Source organism: Bos indicus x Bos taurus, chromosome 3 (genome assembly GCF_003369695.1).
Source record: "Bos indicus x Bos taurus breed Angus x Brahman F1 hybrid chromosome 3, Bos_hybrid_MaternalHap_v2.0, whole genome shotgun sequence".
In the NCBI taxonomy this organism is placed as follows: Eukaryota; Metazoa; Chordata; class Mammalia; order Artiodactyla; family Bovidae; genus Bos; species Bos indicus x Bos taurus.
This window is the reverse complement of record NC_040078.1, coordinates 96191662-96205523: the sequence shown is the minus strand read 5'-3', so window position 1 is coordinate 96205523 and position 13862 is coordinate 96191662. Positions and strand designations below refer to the sequence as shown.

Genomic DNA, 13862 nt, shown 5'->3' with positions numbered 1-13862 from the left:
CTGCAAACACTCACTCAGCCCTCTGCCCCGTGTCTGTGTCTGTGCATCTGTGTGTTATCCACGGTCAGACTGATGTCTGGACCAGTCCCCCCTTCTGCTTGTCCCCCCAGGTTCTCTCCAATCACCATTGATGGGATGACAAGCCTTGTGGGAATGAACATCCCTGGTCACACAGGAACGGGCTGGTGCATCTTTGTCTACAACCTGTCCCCTGATTCTGACGAGAGTGTCCTCTGGCAGCTCTTTGGCCCCTTTGGCGCAGTGAACAACGTCAAGGTCATCCGCGACTTCAACACCAACAAGTGCAAGGGATTCGGCTTTGTCACCATGACCAACTATGATGAGGCAGCCATGGCCATTGCCAGCCTCAACGGGTACCGCCTGGGAGACCGAGTGTTGCAAGTTTCCTTTAAAACCAACAAAGCTCACAAGTCCTGAATTTCCCATCCTTATTTATTAAATTATATATATAAATATATACGAACAAAACACACGCGCGCACACACACACACACACACACAAAAGAGAGAGAAACAAACTTTTCAAGGCTTATATTCAACCATGGACTTTATAAGCCAGTGTTGCCTAAGTATTAAAACATTGGATTATCCTGAGGTGTACCAGGAAAGGATTTTATAATGCTTAGAAAAAAAGAAAAAAAAAACACAAAAAAAATACCTTTGATGCATTGAATGTTCTTTCATAGCTGTCGTTGTTGACTATATATACATAGATAGCGACGTGCAGGGATTTTTACCCAGCCAGCTAACTTTACTACCTTCCTTGAAGGTGGATCTTTTTAAGATGACCATTCGCTCATTTGAAGAAGAAAAACAAAAAACAAAAAAAAAATAATAAAAATAAAACAATTTTTACAAAGTAATGGGATTCAAAGAGAGAAAATAAAAGTTTTTTTTTTGTCAAAATGTTGATCCAATCAGATTGGTAAAAAAAAAAAAAAACAACAACAAAACCCCCACACAAATTAAAGAGGAATAATAAAAATTGCAAAAATTAAAAAACTTTTGCAAATTTTTTTATTTTTCCTTTTTTCTTTTATATCATGTGAACTAAAACAGTCTTCTGTTAGGGGACGGGGGCGAGGGGGATACCTGATGACATTAACAATTTAATAACATTAACATTGTTGCCAAAGAGGTGGTCTCTTTGCTGAAAATGGGTTTCAAGAAAAATCTATTTTTATAAAATATAAAGAATTTTTACAAGAGAATCTGGATTTGAGAAAAAAATATTTTGACTGGCTAATTTAGGGGAAATTGACAACTTTGTCGCGTTCATACTGCACTGGTAACTTTTTAGAGATCAAGATGTGTGTTTTAAACTGGATTCGTAGACTGTTTTTTGAAGGATGGGCTATAAACAGATGATCTTCATATCTTTTCATAGCATGTAATAATAATATAAAAAATTATTAATTACTAGGGGAAAGGAGTGTTCGTTCTACCCAGGGTACCACAGTTCCCCACAGTCAAAACCCAAAAGCAAGGAGATGAGTTGAAAGACAGTTTTTCTTTAAGTCATCAGTATGGGATGTCAGCAGAACAAAAATTAAAAAGATTAATTTTCCTTTCAATCTAAAACTTCCTTAGTTTGAGCAGTAGGTGCTACGAAATTATTTACATATCTTAGTATCATAGTTAAATGTAATGTGTTTAGGAGAGGAAAACAAAAGATACATTTGCTTTAAATTCATTAAGGAATTTTCAAATTCACTTTGTAGCCCATGCTGATAGAATTGGGCTGTGTTGGTACATTTGAAACACTGTTTATGTTGCTTGAAACACTTATTTATTTAATCGCAGATGTGATGATGCCTATGGCCGAGATCAAATATAGCTAGATTGGCTAGACTATGTATTTGTTTACTTAAACTATGGGAAGAAGCATATTATTGTGTCATTCTGTTGTGTGTGTATGTGTATATACAATATAAATATATATATATAAAGTTATTTTTTCTTTGGGTTAATTTATTATAAGTTGTAACACTTGGCTAGTTTTGTTTGTATATGTCTTAAAATGTTTTCTTATGATATTTAAGTGACAGTTAAAGAGGTATCAAGGTAACTTGTGTAGAACTATTGTTTGATATATTGTCATGTTTGTTGTGAATATTTTTTTCTTACTGCACAGTAGAAAAATAAAAACAACTGGGTCTTTCTTTTAATGTAATTCAGATTGGGGAAAACAAAACAGAGCTAAGGGAACAAAACGACTGAGGGAGCATTCTCCCACGTCCAGTGCACTGATCATTTTAGTATGTTTGTGCTTTGTACGGTTATATATTTAAAACAAAAACGAAACAAAAAAATACAAGGGTTCATGCTCTTCCCTGGGTAATAGAAACAGTTACTCGCTATGCATAATCTAGTTGATAGTTAAATTTGCTATTGCTTTTCTTGTCTTGTTATATACAATCTTTTCAATACCAGTTTAGTCTTAATGGTAATAAAACGTTATGGTTATTTATAACTTGTGCTTATTTTGTGCGTTTTTTCCCATGCTGAACCCACTAAGTGCATGTAGACAGAGCTGTTGTTTTCACACTGGAAAGGCAAACTTTGTGGTAGTAGTCGTAGTGGTAGGCAGATAACGCAAACCAGGCTGCGCCGTAGACTCCTCCTTGAAATTTTTTTTCTATTTTTTTTTCCTCGTTTCGGTTTTGAGAAAAAAACAAAAAACAAACACCAGATTTCAGTTCAGAGAACACTCGTTCAACATTCAGGGAAACCTTTTTATATCACCTGCTATGAATGAACGCAGTTTGCTGGCAAAGTTTTGATGCATTTGCTAAGCATTAGTGGGAAAGGCATGCCAACATCTCTTCTCTATAATGTGTTCACTCTTGGGGGAAAAAAAAAAGGAAAAAAAATCTTAGGACCAGGCAGTTGTATACTTTAGTTATAATGAATGACTTCATGTTAATCTTGCTAGTTTAGATGATTTCTGAGGGAAAGTATTGTAAATGTTTTTTTTTTTCCTTAATCTTGTTGTGTTTGAATTATTTGTACTTTATCTGTCCAGACAATAAATGAAAGTGTGTAGAATGGATTTGAGCTTCCCAGATTTTTAAATGTGTTTATTCACACTTTTTTTTTTTTTTCTTTTTGGTAGCATCTTCAGATTCCCCCAATATTTTTACCGTTAAACGAAAAAGGCAGAGTAAAATTCTGTTTTGCAACTTAGCCAAGTCTCTCAAAGTCAATTCAGTATTCAAAAGTCGTTGCCCTAGTTCCACACTACTATAAGGTGTGGTCTTTAATCCGCAGTATAGGCGTCATCTGGGAGCTTGTTAAAATGCAGAGTCTCAGGCTGTATGCAAATCTATATTTAACCAGATCCCCAAGTGAATCACTGGTAAAGTGTCAGAAGCACTGTCCTGGTTGATAACAAGCCAACACATTTGGCAATGTGTTTGGCTTTATGATCCGTTCGCGTCTGTTATTCATTTATAAGTGTACTTGTGACTTGTGCAGAAGAAAGGGAGTCACTATTTGCGGACCATCTATTATGTCTGTGTGATGCCCTCTGTGTTCCCTCCCTTGGTCCCACAGCGATCTGGGAGAGGGAGATAGCACTATCCTCATTTCACAGATGGCAAGACTGAGGTCAGTGAAAGAGATTAAGTAACTTGAAATGGCTAGCAAATTTCCAGCTGGAACTTATATATATATAATTTATTGGGCTGTACCAGGTCTTAGTTGAGACATGTGGGATCTAGTTCCCTGATCAGGGATTGAACCCAGAGCCCCTACATTGGGAGCACAGAGTTGTAGCCACTGAACCACCAGCAAAGTTCCCCAGTTGGAACTTGAATCCAAGTCTGATAGCACAGACTTCGGTGCACCACACTTCAGTTTTGAGATGGCAGAGCTTGAGCAATAGTAAGGAAACAGACCATCTCTACTGTAAGTGACAAGAAAGATCACTTCTTTATTTAAATTCATTTTTGCTTAGAAGTGGCAAATATCTGACTTTCTTATCTTTGAATAGGAACCCTAAACAAAGACTTTTTCATACTGTGTATAAAGTACATGATTTAAGCTCAGCCTAGGGGGAAAAGACTACCTAAAATATCATCAAGTCATATTAAAATATGATCTGAACTTTACAGATGAGCGTTATAGTGATTTCCTGATATGATCATTCACTGATGATGTACTGTCTTTCTTTTTCATCTTCTCACTAATTGAAAATTCATATTACTCCATAAAACATCACATCACCATCCACAAGCTGACACAGGAAGAAGAAATGCCCCCACTGATCCAGAGGAAGGAGTAGTCAAGATTCACCTCCATTTCTCATTACCTCCTTTTTTATTATTATATTAAATTACTTCAGTGGTTAGCATAATTAAATTCAGGGCAAAGAATGGGATTTAATTAACCACACTAAATATTAAAACTCTAAGCCAGCCTGAACTTCACATACTTAAAGTTTCTTCCTTTAGTTTTATCTTAAAGGCAAGACCCTACGTTCCTTTTCTGAAGAAAAACAGGCATTCAAACTAATCACTGCCCCCCAGGAATAACAGAGCTTCACAAATGTGTGTCTAGGGTTCAAAAATATTGCTGCCAAGCCTATGATAGTTATCACCAAGCATCACCACCCCTGCTCCTTAAAGGTGTCATTTTAGTGCACTTTAAACAAATGGATACATTATTTTGGAATATTGGAAGTTGGTGGAATCTTACCAGTTCAAACAGTTCATTCCCCAACCTCCAACAGATCTATCCTAAAAGTTTCACAAATAGCTGTAGGTGTTTAAATAGATCTTTAAAATATCCGTAGAAGGGTATTCTACATACGCCCTCTCAGCAATGCTTCCCACCATCAGCATAATGTGTCTGCCTAACATCTAATAAAAAATCCATCTCACTGCAAGTGTAAGCCTGTTACCTCAAATCTCCAGGCAAACATTGTATAGTTTCTCTAGGTGTTTGTTGGAAAAGGTTTAACAAATCACAAGAATGCAGAGATTATTAAATTTCTTTCAGGTCCTAGGTACATTATGTTTTGCTTGGATGAAAAATTGCATTCCAGAGAAGACTGAAGGCATTTACTTAGTATTAGTTCTGTCAACGTGATAGGAAGAGAAGGCAAAAAAAACCACAGACTTGTGTCCACAACCAGCCTGCATCATCACCACCATCATCAAAACTACTTACATCTTCTACCAAAGATCAAACACAACCAAATGATAGTTGCAGCCAGCAGTTTTCATCAACTAGCGTCCTGTTTAAATTTCTTTCATCAAAATCAATCATTACTTGTTCATTTGTAAATAAAACATTTGAATCCCAAAGAATAATATTTAAAAGCGTATTTGATACTCATAAAGCCTCTTGGGGCCCCTGCTTAGTCAGTGTTTGGGTCTGGCTACTTTATCCTTGTCAGAGTTCAACACTTAATCACCTTTTACCGTAGATGATTCAGGAAACTCCCAGTTCTTGAAATTGTTTTGTCCTGCCTTTCTGTAGGCACTACGCATTTGTCCCCTAACAGACAAATGCATGCAAACACACGAGGCAAACATTTGTACAGTTGAATAGGAAATGGGGTTTTCTACTTTCATCTGCAAATTCAAAACTCAGATCTGATAAGACAGCATTAACAGCCAGAGTATGATTTCTAAATGGAAGAGCTATTGAGGCCATCCTTCCTGGATCCATTCCACAGCCTTAACAAGCGCTCACAGAACACAGCTATATAATATCCTTACACCCTTCACTGCCTTTGTTCTACCTGTAAAAGAGAATAATAAAAGGAAATTACATTTTATTTCCATGAGCTAAAATCAAATTTTAATATTGTCCAAAAATGATTCGAACTGTTCCTTTATCTTATTAGCTTTTTGGCATATTAGGTAATAAGATAATTTCTCATGGTACAGTATTTATGTTAGAATCCTATTTCTCTCTGTGCAGATCACTTACAGAAGTGTCTGTTAACAGGAGAGAATGATGCATAATCGGCACTTAAGATTAAAATAGACCTGAGAACATAAACGTGTTCCTTCAATTAAAGGAATACCATTTCTCCAGTCTCATCATTTTGGGATTCCGCGGCAGAATAAAAACTGGCTCAAAATCACCCAACCCCGGGTTAATTACCAGAAGTCCTCGCTATGCAAGTCCAGTGTGATCTACTAGTAGTTCAAATGCAAAGTGGACTCAATGCCACTCCAAGATGCCATGTAATTATTTTAAATGGTTTCCAGCAAAGTCCTCGAGGTTTAAGAAACTGTTTCTAGAAAGAGCGCTAGCATTTATTATCTTTCCAGTATGCCAGGCACTGTACATTTAGCATTTGGTCCTTCTACCAACTCAGTGAGGAATGATATCCCCTTTTCACACTGAGCAAAAAGATTCAGAGAGATTTGGCATCTTGTCCAAGGGAGTAGGTGGTGAAGACAGAATTCAAACCCAGACCTTTGTGACTCCAAAGCTCCCAGTTATACCACCCTGGCTATAAGCCAATTCTGTCATATTTAGCATTTCATTTCAATTAAAAGTGGAGATGAGTCCTGTTATATAACAAACAAGGGAAATAGCATTAATTCTCTGTGCCTGGGGCTAAACTTCTCCCCAAATCTTTAATGGAAAAATGAGTCCAATAACTTCAGTTTACTAGCAAATTGAAAAACAAAACCTAAAAGTAACAGTTTAAACTGCTGTTTGCCCAGCAGTGCTAAAAAATCAAGTAAGATTATTTGTTGACAGACACCAAAAGTCATTGAGGTAGAAAGGGGTCAAGGATAGGATTAGAAAGTAAGAATGTTTACAAGCCACCTTAGCTGCCCTTGACCTTGGTCCTGTTAGACTCCCTATGAATTAAAGGCATTGTGTGGACGAACCAGCATTACTGAGGTGGGAGCTCCTTTCACTCCCTGTGTGCCACCAGATCCTCAGAACAATCCTGGGAAACACATTACTTAATTCCCATGTTATATCCGACAAAACAGGCTCAGAGATGTTAAGTATCTGGCCCAAGATTATACAGCATGAAGTAGAATTGGAATTTACACCCATGCCATCTGGCTCCAGTCCAATGTCTTTCCACTAAACCACACAATGACCTTTCAGTGTGACACCGCCATCAGTGAGGAAACCAACCTAAGCCTTATCCACACTAGAATCCTTACCCTGACTATCTGCCACGTGCCAGGCATTGAGCTAGAGGCACACGTTGAGTAAACATACTCAATTTTCTTTTCTTCCACTTAGTGTGTGACACTTCAGTAGGTTATGACAGAAAACAAAGCAAAAAAAGCGGGGGGTAGAAGTTTGGAATTCTGTTACAAAGACAAAATATATGGAACAATTATTTAGCTATGCCAGATCGTTTCTATGTTGGGAGGAGAATTAGAGGAAATTTTTAAAATCCGTGAAGAGTGAAAGGAGTATTCCAGGGCCCAGAAAGGAAAGAGAATATGGCCTGAAGGGAAGAGGACAGCTCTGGTGAAAGAAAGTTCTGGGTTTGAATTCCCTGGTAAACTGTTTAATGTCTCTGAGACTCCTGATCAGAGAAGGAAGGATATAAAATATATCGAACTTCCCTTGTGGTCCAGTGGTTAAGAATTCAGTTACCAATGCAGGGGACATGGGTTCTGTCCCTGGTTCTGGGGAGATCCCACATGCTGGAGAGCAGCTAAGCCCATGCGCCACAGCTACTGAAGCCTAAGAACCCTAGAATCCATGCTCTGCAACAAGAGAGCCATCACAATGAGAAGCAGACACTGCGACTAGAGAGTAGTCCCAGCTTGCCGCAACTAGAGAAAGCTCAAAGCAACAAAGACCCAGCACAGCCAAACATAATAAACGGTTAAAAAAAAAAAAGATAAAATACATCAAGTCTCTGACACTCAGCAAAGAATAGTAAAAGTCGAACTGTAGCCAGAAATCTTCCCAGAGAAAAGCAGCTCAGATGGGGCCATCTGACTGACTGGAAGGGAGGAGGGCAGTGGGGGTCAGTGGTGGATGCCTCTGAATGTAAAGAACAGAGAAACCCTCAAGTAAAGGAGGGACAAGATAGTAGAGATGCATGTGGGAATAGGTGCTTGGAAATCTTACTGGGTCTCATGGTACTTGAGTTGCTTTTGAAACATTGGGTTGGCCAGTTGGGTTCTAATTGGGTTCCCCATCATACAGAAAACCCAGAACAAACTTTTTGGCCAACCCAGTACAATAGTAACTGCAACCACACACCAGAAGAGGCTCTGATTCCTCCTCAGCAACCAGAGAGGGAATTGGCCCATCCTCTGGAGCCCAGCCACTATAGTGACTCCGCCATTTTACTTCCTTACTCCCTGCAACTCTTCAATGATGCACTTTATTGAAGGCCCACTTATCCCTGCATAAACAGCTCAAATTCCAGAGAGAGGGACCAGGTTGACCCTGGTGGGCTGGCATTTACAGGCTGCTGCTATTATCAATTCTCTTTCCCACAGACCAACCTAGTCCAAACAGCAGAAGCCAGGGCTGGAGTCATGTGCTATACAACATGGCCTACTGGTAAAGAATGGCTTGGGTGGGGCAGGCAGCTTGAAGAGCCTGGGCAACACAGTGAGGAGTGTCTGGGCATGGCAGAGCTAAAGAAGGCCTTCCTGAGGTTAGTGAACAGATGGAGGCAGGTGCTGAGGAGCCTAGGTAGGCAGTCGTGGGCAGATAGCAACAGAACAAGAGAAAAAGAATTGAACACTCAGGCTGAAGCAGTGGTTTTCCTTATAAACACAGGGTGCTAGAAAGTTTTAAAGGAGAGAAATGAGGCATTTTCATTCATAAGCAAATACCTGTTAAAAGACTGATATCACCAAGTCCAGCTCCTCTTGGCTGTAGGCACAAGAGTCGTAAGATCTGGCTCACCCAAGGCGATCTGATCAGACTATTTATAAAAGGTAGCCCTCCCCAACTTTTCACACAATTGGCCTTGGCCTTGCCTTCCTTGGTGGGGCTTCCCAGGTGGCATTAGTGGTAAAGAACCCCCCTCCAGATTCAGGAGACATAAGAGACATGGGTTCAATCCTTGGGTCGGGAAGATCCTCTGGAAAAGGGCATGGCAACCCACTCCAGTATCCTTGCCTGGAAAATCCCATGGACAGAGGAGACTGGCAGGCTATGGTCCACAGGGTCACAGAGAGCTGGACACAATTGAAGTGATTTTGCAAGCAGCATGCATGCACTGCCTTCCCTGGTAGCTATGAGAAGTCCTTGGAAGTCAGTTCAGCCTCTTTATTTGGTCCTCCCTGACCCCCAGCATTAGTGAGAGCAGGGCTGGGGTTTGTGGTGGCCCCATCTGCCCACCCCTTAGCATACCCTCATCAAACTGGGCCCTCCAGGAGCAAGATGCCACCACTGGATCAATTTCATCTCTGGGCTCTCATGACTTGGGGAATAGAGGAGGGGAAGACAAATCAGTGGGTCCAACGACATCAGGAGACTGTTTTTCCTGGCTCCAGAGGATAGAGCTTGAAGAATAAAGTAGAAAAATGGAAAGAACACTTTCCTATGAGAGCTGGATTCAATTACCAGCTCTGCCACCAACTTCCTGTGAGATTTTGAACAAATTATACAGTTGACCCTTGAACAACTCAGACTTTAGGGGTGTGATTGGCCCTTTGGCAACTGAACATCTGAATATACATGATAGTTGGTCCTCTGCATCCCTGGATTCAACCAACCATGAACTGTATAGTACTGCTGTGGTGTTTACTATTGAAAAAAGTTCGTGTATAAGTGGACCCATGCAGTTCAAACCCATATTGTTCAAGTGTTGACTATATATTCCAGACCTACTTTTGCTCTTGTATTCCAATTCCCAATTAATGGGGGACACCCAGGAGTATTTCTAAACTCCAAACCCCTTCCCCTAACTATGCAATCATTTACCAAACTCAGTCATTTTCACCTGCTGAAAATTTCTCAAATTCCTCCCTTTCTCCCCCTCTTCATGGCTGATATCCTAGTTTGAGTCTTAACATCTCATTCAGAGATCACCTGGATACCGTCTGTGTTTGTACACAGATTCTGGCACTAACTTCACAGGAGAACTTCCCTCCTCACCATCAACACTCCTTTCACCCCCTCAGCCAGGATGATCTGCCAAAAACACTAATCTGACCAAATCACTCCCCTGCCTACATCCCATCACTGGATTTCCATCACTCAGATGATACAGCCCAGACGCCTGAATATGACTTTCAAGGCCTTGCATCACCTTGGCTCTGATGGTTCAGCTAGCTTCATCCCTCTTTTTTTTCATGCCTCATAATTTGTGGTCCAGCTCTGCAAAACTAGGAACTGTTTCCTGAGTACACGCAGCATTTGTCACAGTCCTACTCACATTTCGTCTTTCTTTCTAATGGAACTCTGATTTCATTGGGGCAACAAAATGCTTAGCCACAAAATATCTTTCAGTTTTCCTTACAATTAGAGGTAGCCACATCACAAGGTTCTGGTCAATGAGATATAACAAGTCCTTGGTGAGGCTTCCAGGAAAGCTCTTTAAAAGATGACACAGGGGCTTCCCTGTTGGCTCAGTGGTAAGTCTGCCTGCCTCTGCAGGAGACACGGGTTCAATCCCTAGTCTGGGAAGATCCCACATACCTCAGAGCAATTAAGCCTGTGTGCCACAATTACTAAACCTGTGCTCTGGAGCCCATGAACAGCAGTTAATGAAGTCCATGTGCCCTAGAGTCTGTGCTCTGCAACAAAAGAAGCCACTGCAAAGAGAAGTCTGTGCACTGCAACTAGAGAGTAGCTGCTGTTCACCATAACTAGAGGGAAAAGCCCACCCAGCAATGAAGACCCAGCACAGCCAAAAATACATTAACAAATAAAATCTGTAACCTAAAAAAAAAAAAAAAGTAGAAAAAAGTGTCTAAAAAAGAACAGATAACACAACATTTACCCTTTTCCATTGCCCTCTTCCCCTTCTTCCTTTCTCCCACATGGAATGCTGGTGTGATGTCTGGAGCTGCATGTGTCTGGCTGCAACCAAAAAGGCACTAGTAAAAACCAATGAATGGCAGATCAGAAGCACATGAGGTGACTAGGTCCTCGGTGGTACCTCTGAATTGCTATAGCAACCCTGGATTATCTCCCCAAGATCTCTTATTACTTGAGAAAAAAATGTCCTCCTTACTGCAGAGCTTCCCAACCACTGAACATATTCTCATTGATGTGCTAATTTTATTTCCTCGGCCCTCTGAGCCACCAGGTGCGACCCTGGGCTCTTACAACCCCTGAGCATGCATCTCTGGCCCCACACGTCTGTCCCTCTACTGGGGACAAATGAATATTTTTGTACTACATCACCATGTGACAAAGACTAGACAACTTTGTCTCACTGGTTTAACTTTGCTTACTACTTTGTCGCACTTGGCTGTTGCCTGTGCCCCTCAGTTTGACCACATTGATGAAGCCTGTCTTGAACTTCAAGTTCACACCAGATGTTCAGAGCCCTTAATGTCTCCACTGCCATGAGTTCCGTCCCCACTCACCTCACTGTCACAGCTGTATTTCTTCCTGCATCAGTCCATGTGGCTAAGGCTTCTCCTGGGCTATCCATCCAGTGGCACTGACCTGTCTTTGACCTCTCATGCCCCTTGGGGCCTTGATCCCTGCCACCCGCTAACTGGAAACCTCAGCATCTTTGCTCACCTCCAGATCCCCAGGGCTGTCTCTCTCTCACATGCTTGCTCTCTCACTCTTGTTCATCACTGGGGATGCACCCTTCCTCTCTCTTATCCTACTTTGCTGGGACAGGAATGATCCTACCACAGAGTTACCCTAGTGTCTTACCAAAATGGTTTTTAGGATTTACCAAGGGGCCAGGTCAAAGTCGGCTAAGAAGAGCTCTATACTATGTCCACGACTAGTGCCCCTTACCTTCACACCCGTTTACCAGCCTGATCCTCTGTGCTTGCCTCCCTCCACTCCTATAGTAATGCTTTCTCTCGGTAATTCCTTGTCCTCATTGTAATCTGGCTTCCAATGCTCTCTTTCCCCACAACCTCAATGTCCATCATATATGCTTATATATGTCTGAATCTCAAATATGAACAATCCAAATTCTTACCTGTGGATTCTATGCCAACCTGGGGACGTAGCTAGACACCCAAAGGGCTTAGACAGTGTGCAGAATCCTGAGGCTCCTGTGACAGAATGAATATCTAAATTCTCTAGGCCTCAGTTTCCCCATTTGTAAAAGCAGGACCAGTACTACCTAATCTCAGCCTCATCAGTCTGATACCAGGAGGAAGCCCAGGGGCAGGCTTGAGGACCCAGAATATAGTAGAACCAGTCTAGGCGCTGGGGGAGGGGGAGAGTGAGGGGGAGAGGAAGTTTTCAATCAGGTGCTGAGTTTTCACTGCCAAAAAATTTCCCACAAACAAACCCACCCCAGCAAAGGAAGCTACTGTCGGCTGGCACACTGCAGAAAAGAAGGCGGGCATGAGGCCTCATTAATCCGGCAAACGTGGGATCAGTCGCAGATACCCCCAGCCCACCCACTTCTCACCATCTGCTGCTGCTGCCACGGAGCTGGAGGCATGCAGCTCTGGTGGGAGTCCAGCCTGAAGCCTGCAGAAGGACCTGCGCCCTAGACTACCGGGCAACCTCGACCACAGGGATCCACACATTCCAGGCTGGTGCCCCAGCTGTGTCTTGCAACCCCCATCCCCACTTGAAATGCAATATCACAACCCTCCACGGAGCTCTGCCTCACTTGGAAGTACCCACAGGAGAAGCCTCAGCACCCTGAACAAATATTAGCAAATAAATGATCAAATTGCATTGACTGAGAACCAACCATGTGTCAGGCACACACCTATCTCTCATAAATACTCCCCCAAATCACACTAAGACTCTCCAAAACCAGTGAGTCTTAATTCTTGATGATTTCGATATGCACACAGATGATCCTTCCAATATAAGTGCTTCTGAATTCTCAACCTCTGCTTCTCTCTCCTCCTCATTACTCCCTCCCTGCTCATACATCAGTCCTTAAGACCTGAATGCCAGTTTCAAGCATCCTCTTGTCAATGCCTACTTCCTATCCCACTCTCTTTACTACCCTGACTCAAAATAACCCTTCAATCCACTGAGACCTTCAACTCACTTTTTACTGTCCCTTCCCTCCCCAGCCCGTATGTCCTCACTTCCATTTCTATTCAGTTTAAATTCCGTTGTTGAATATATAGTCCCATGCTTACAAGCATCCTTTTTTGGCCCTCCCTCATTTCACTGTACTCTAGTTCATTCACTCTCCCTCTCTCCAAGATGATGCCATCCTGCTTTCTCCTCTTTCTTTCAAACCTCCAATACCTCCTGCCTCATCTTCACTTTCAAGTGAGGACTCTGCTTCCTATCCCTACTTTCCTGGCCATCTCTAAATTTCTTCCTCATCTCTTTGACCTCTAAATATTGGAGTCTGAGTTCTTGGACCTTTTCTCTAACTACATTCACTCATCAGAATCACTCATCCAGGGTCATTGATTTTAATATAATTTATGTTCAGATGACTCCCAAATATAATTCCAGCCCAGATTTATCCCTTTGGCTCTGAAGACATATATAGAATTGCCAAATTGATGTCTCCTCCTGACTGTCTAAAAGTGCACTTCAAACTTAACATAACCAAAAGCCATGGCTTTTTACCTTCACATGCACTCAATCTACTCTCTTCCCTATTTTAGCAAAAGGCAGCACCATCCTTCCAGTCTTTTAAGGCAAAACCTTTACCATTAACTCCATTTATTTTCCTTCTCTCCTCTAGATATTTTCCCCATTGTGCAGAGATTTGGACCTTTGTTCACTATTGTAACCTCAGCCCCTGAA

General features: G+C 41.5%; 1 protein-coding gene across 8 annotated transcripts in view; it reads left to right on the top strand.

Moving 5' to 3' along the window:
- The window catches only part of ELAVL4 (ELAV like RNA binding protein 4), a 160805-nt gene extending 157733 nt beyond the window's left edge, over positions 1-3072 (top strand). For 5 of the 8 annotated variants that reach the window (XM_027537309.1, XM_027537311.1, XM_027537307.1 and 2 more), the window contains exon 7: positions 69-3072. In XM_027537309.1, coding sequence (XP_027393110.1) covers positions 69-438 — 370 coding nt within the window. In that variant the 3' untranslated portion in view covers positions 439-3072. The remainder of the gene's footprint in view (positions 1-68) is intronic. The other 3 variants (XM_027537314.1, XM_027537312.1, XM_027537313.1) reach the window with 1 other exon arrangement.
- The last annotated feature ends 10790 nt before the right edge of the window (positions 3073-13862 follow it).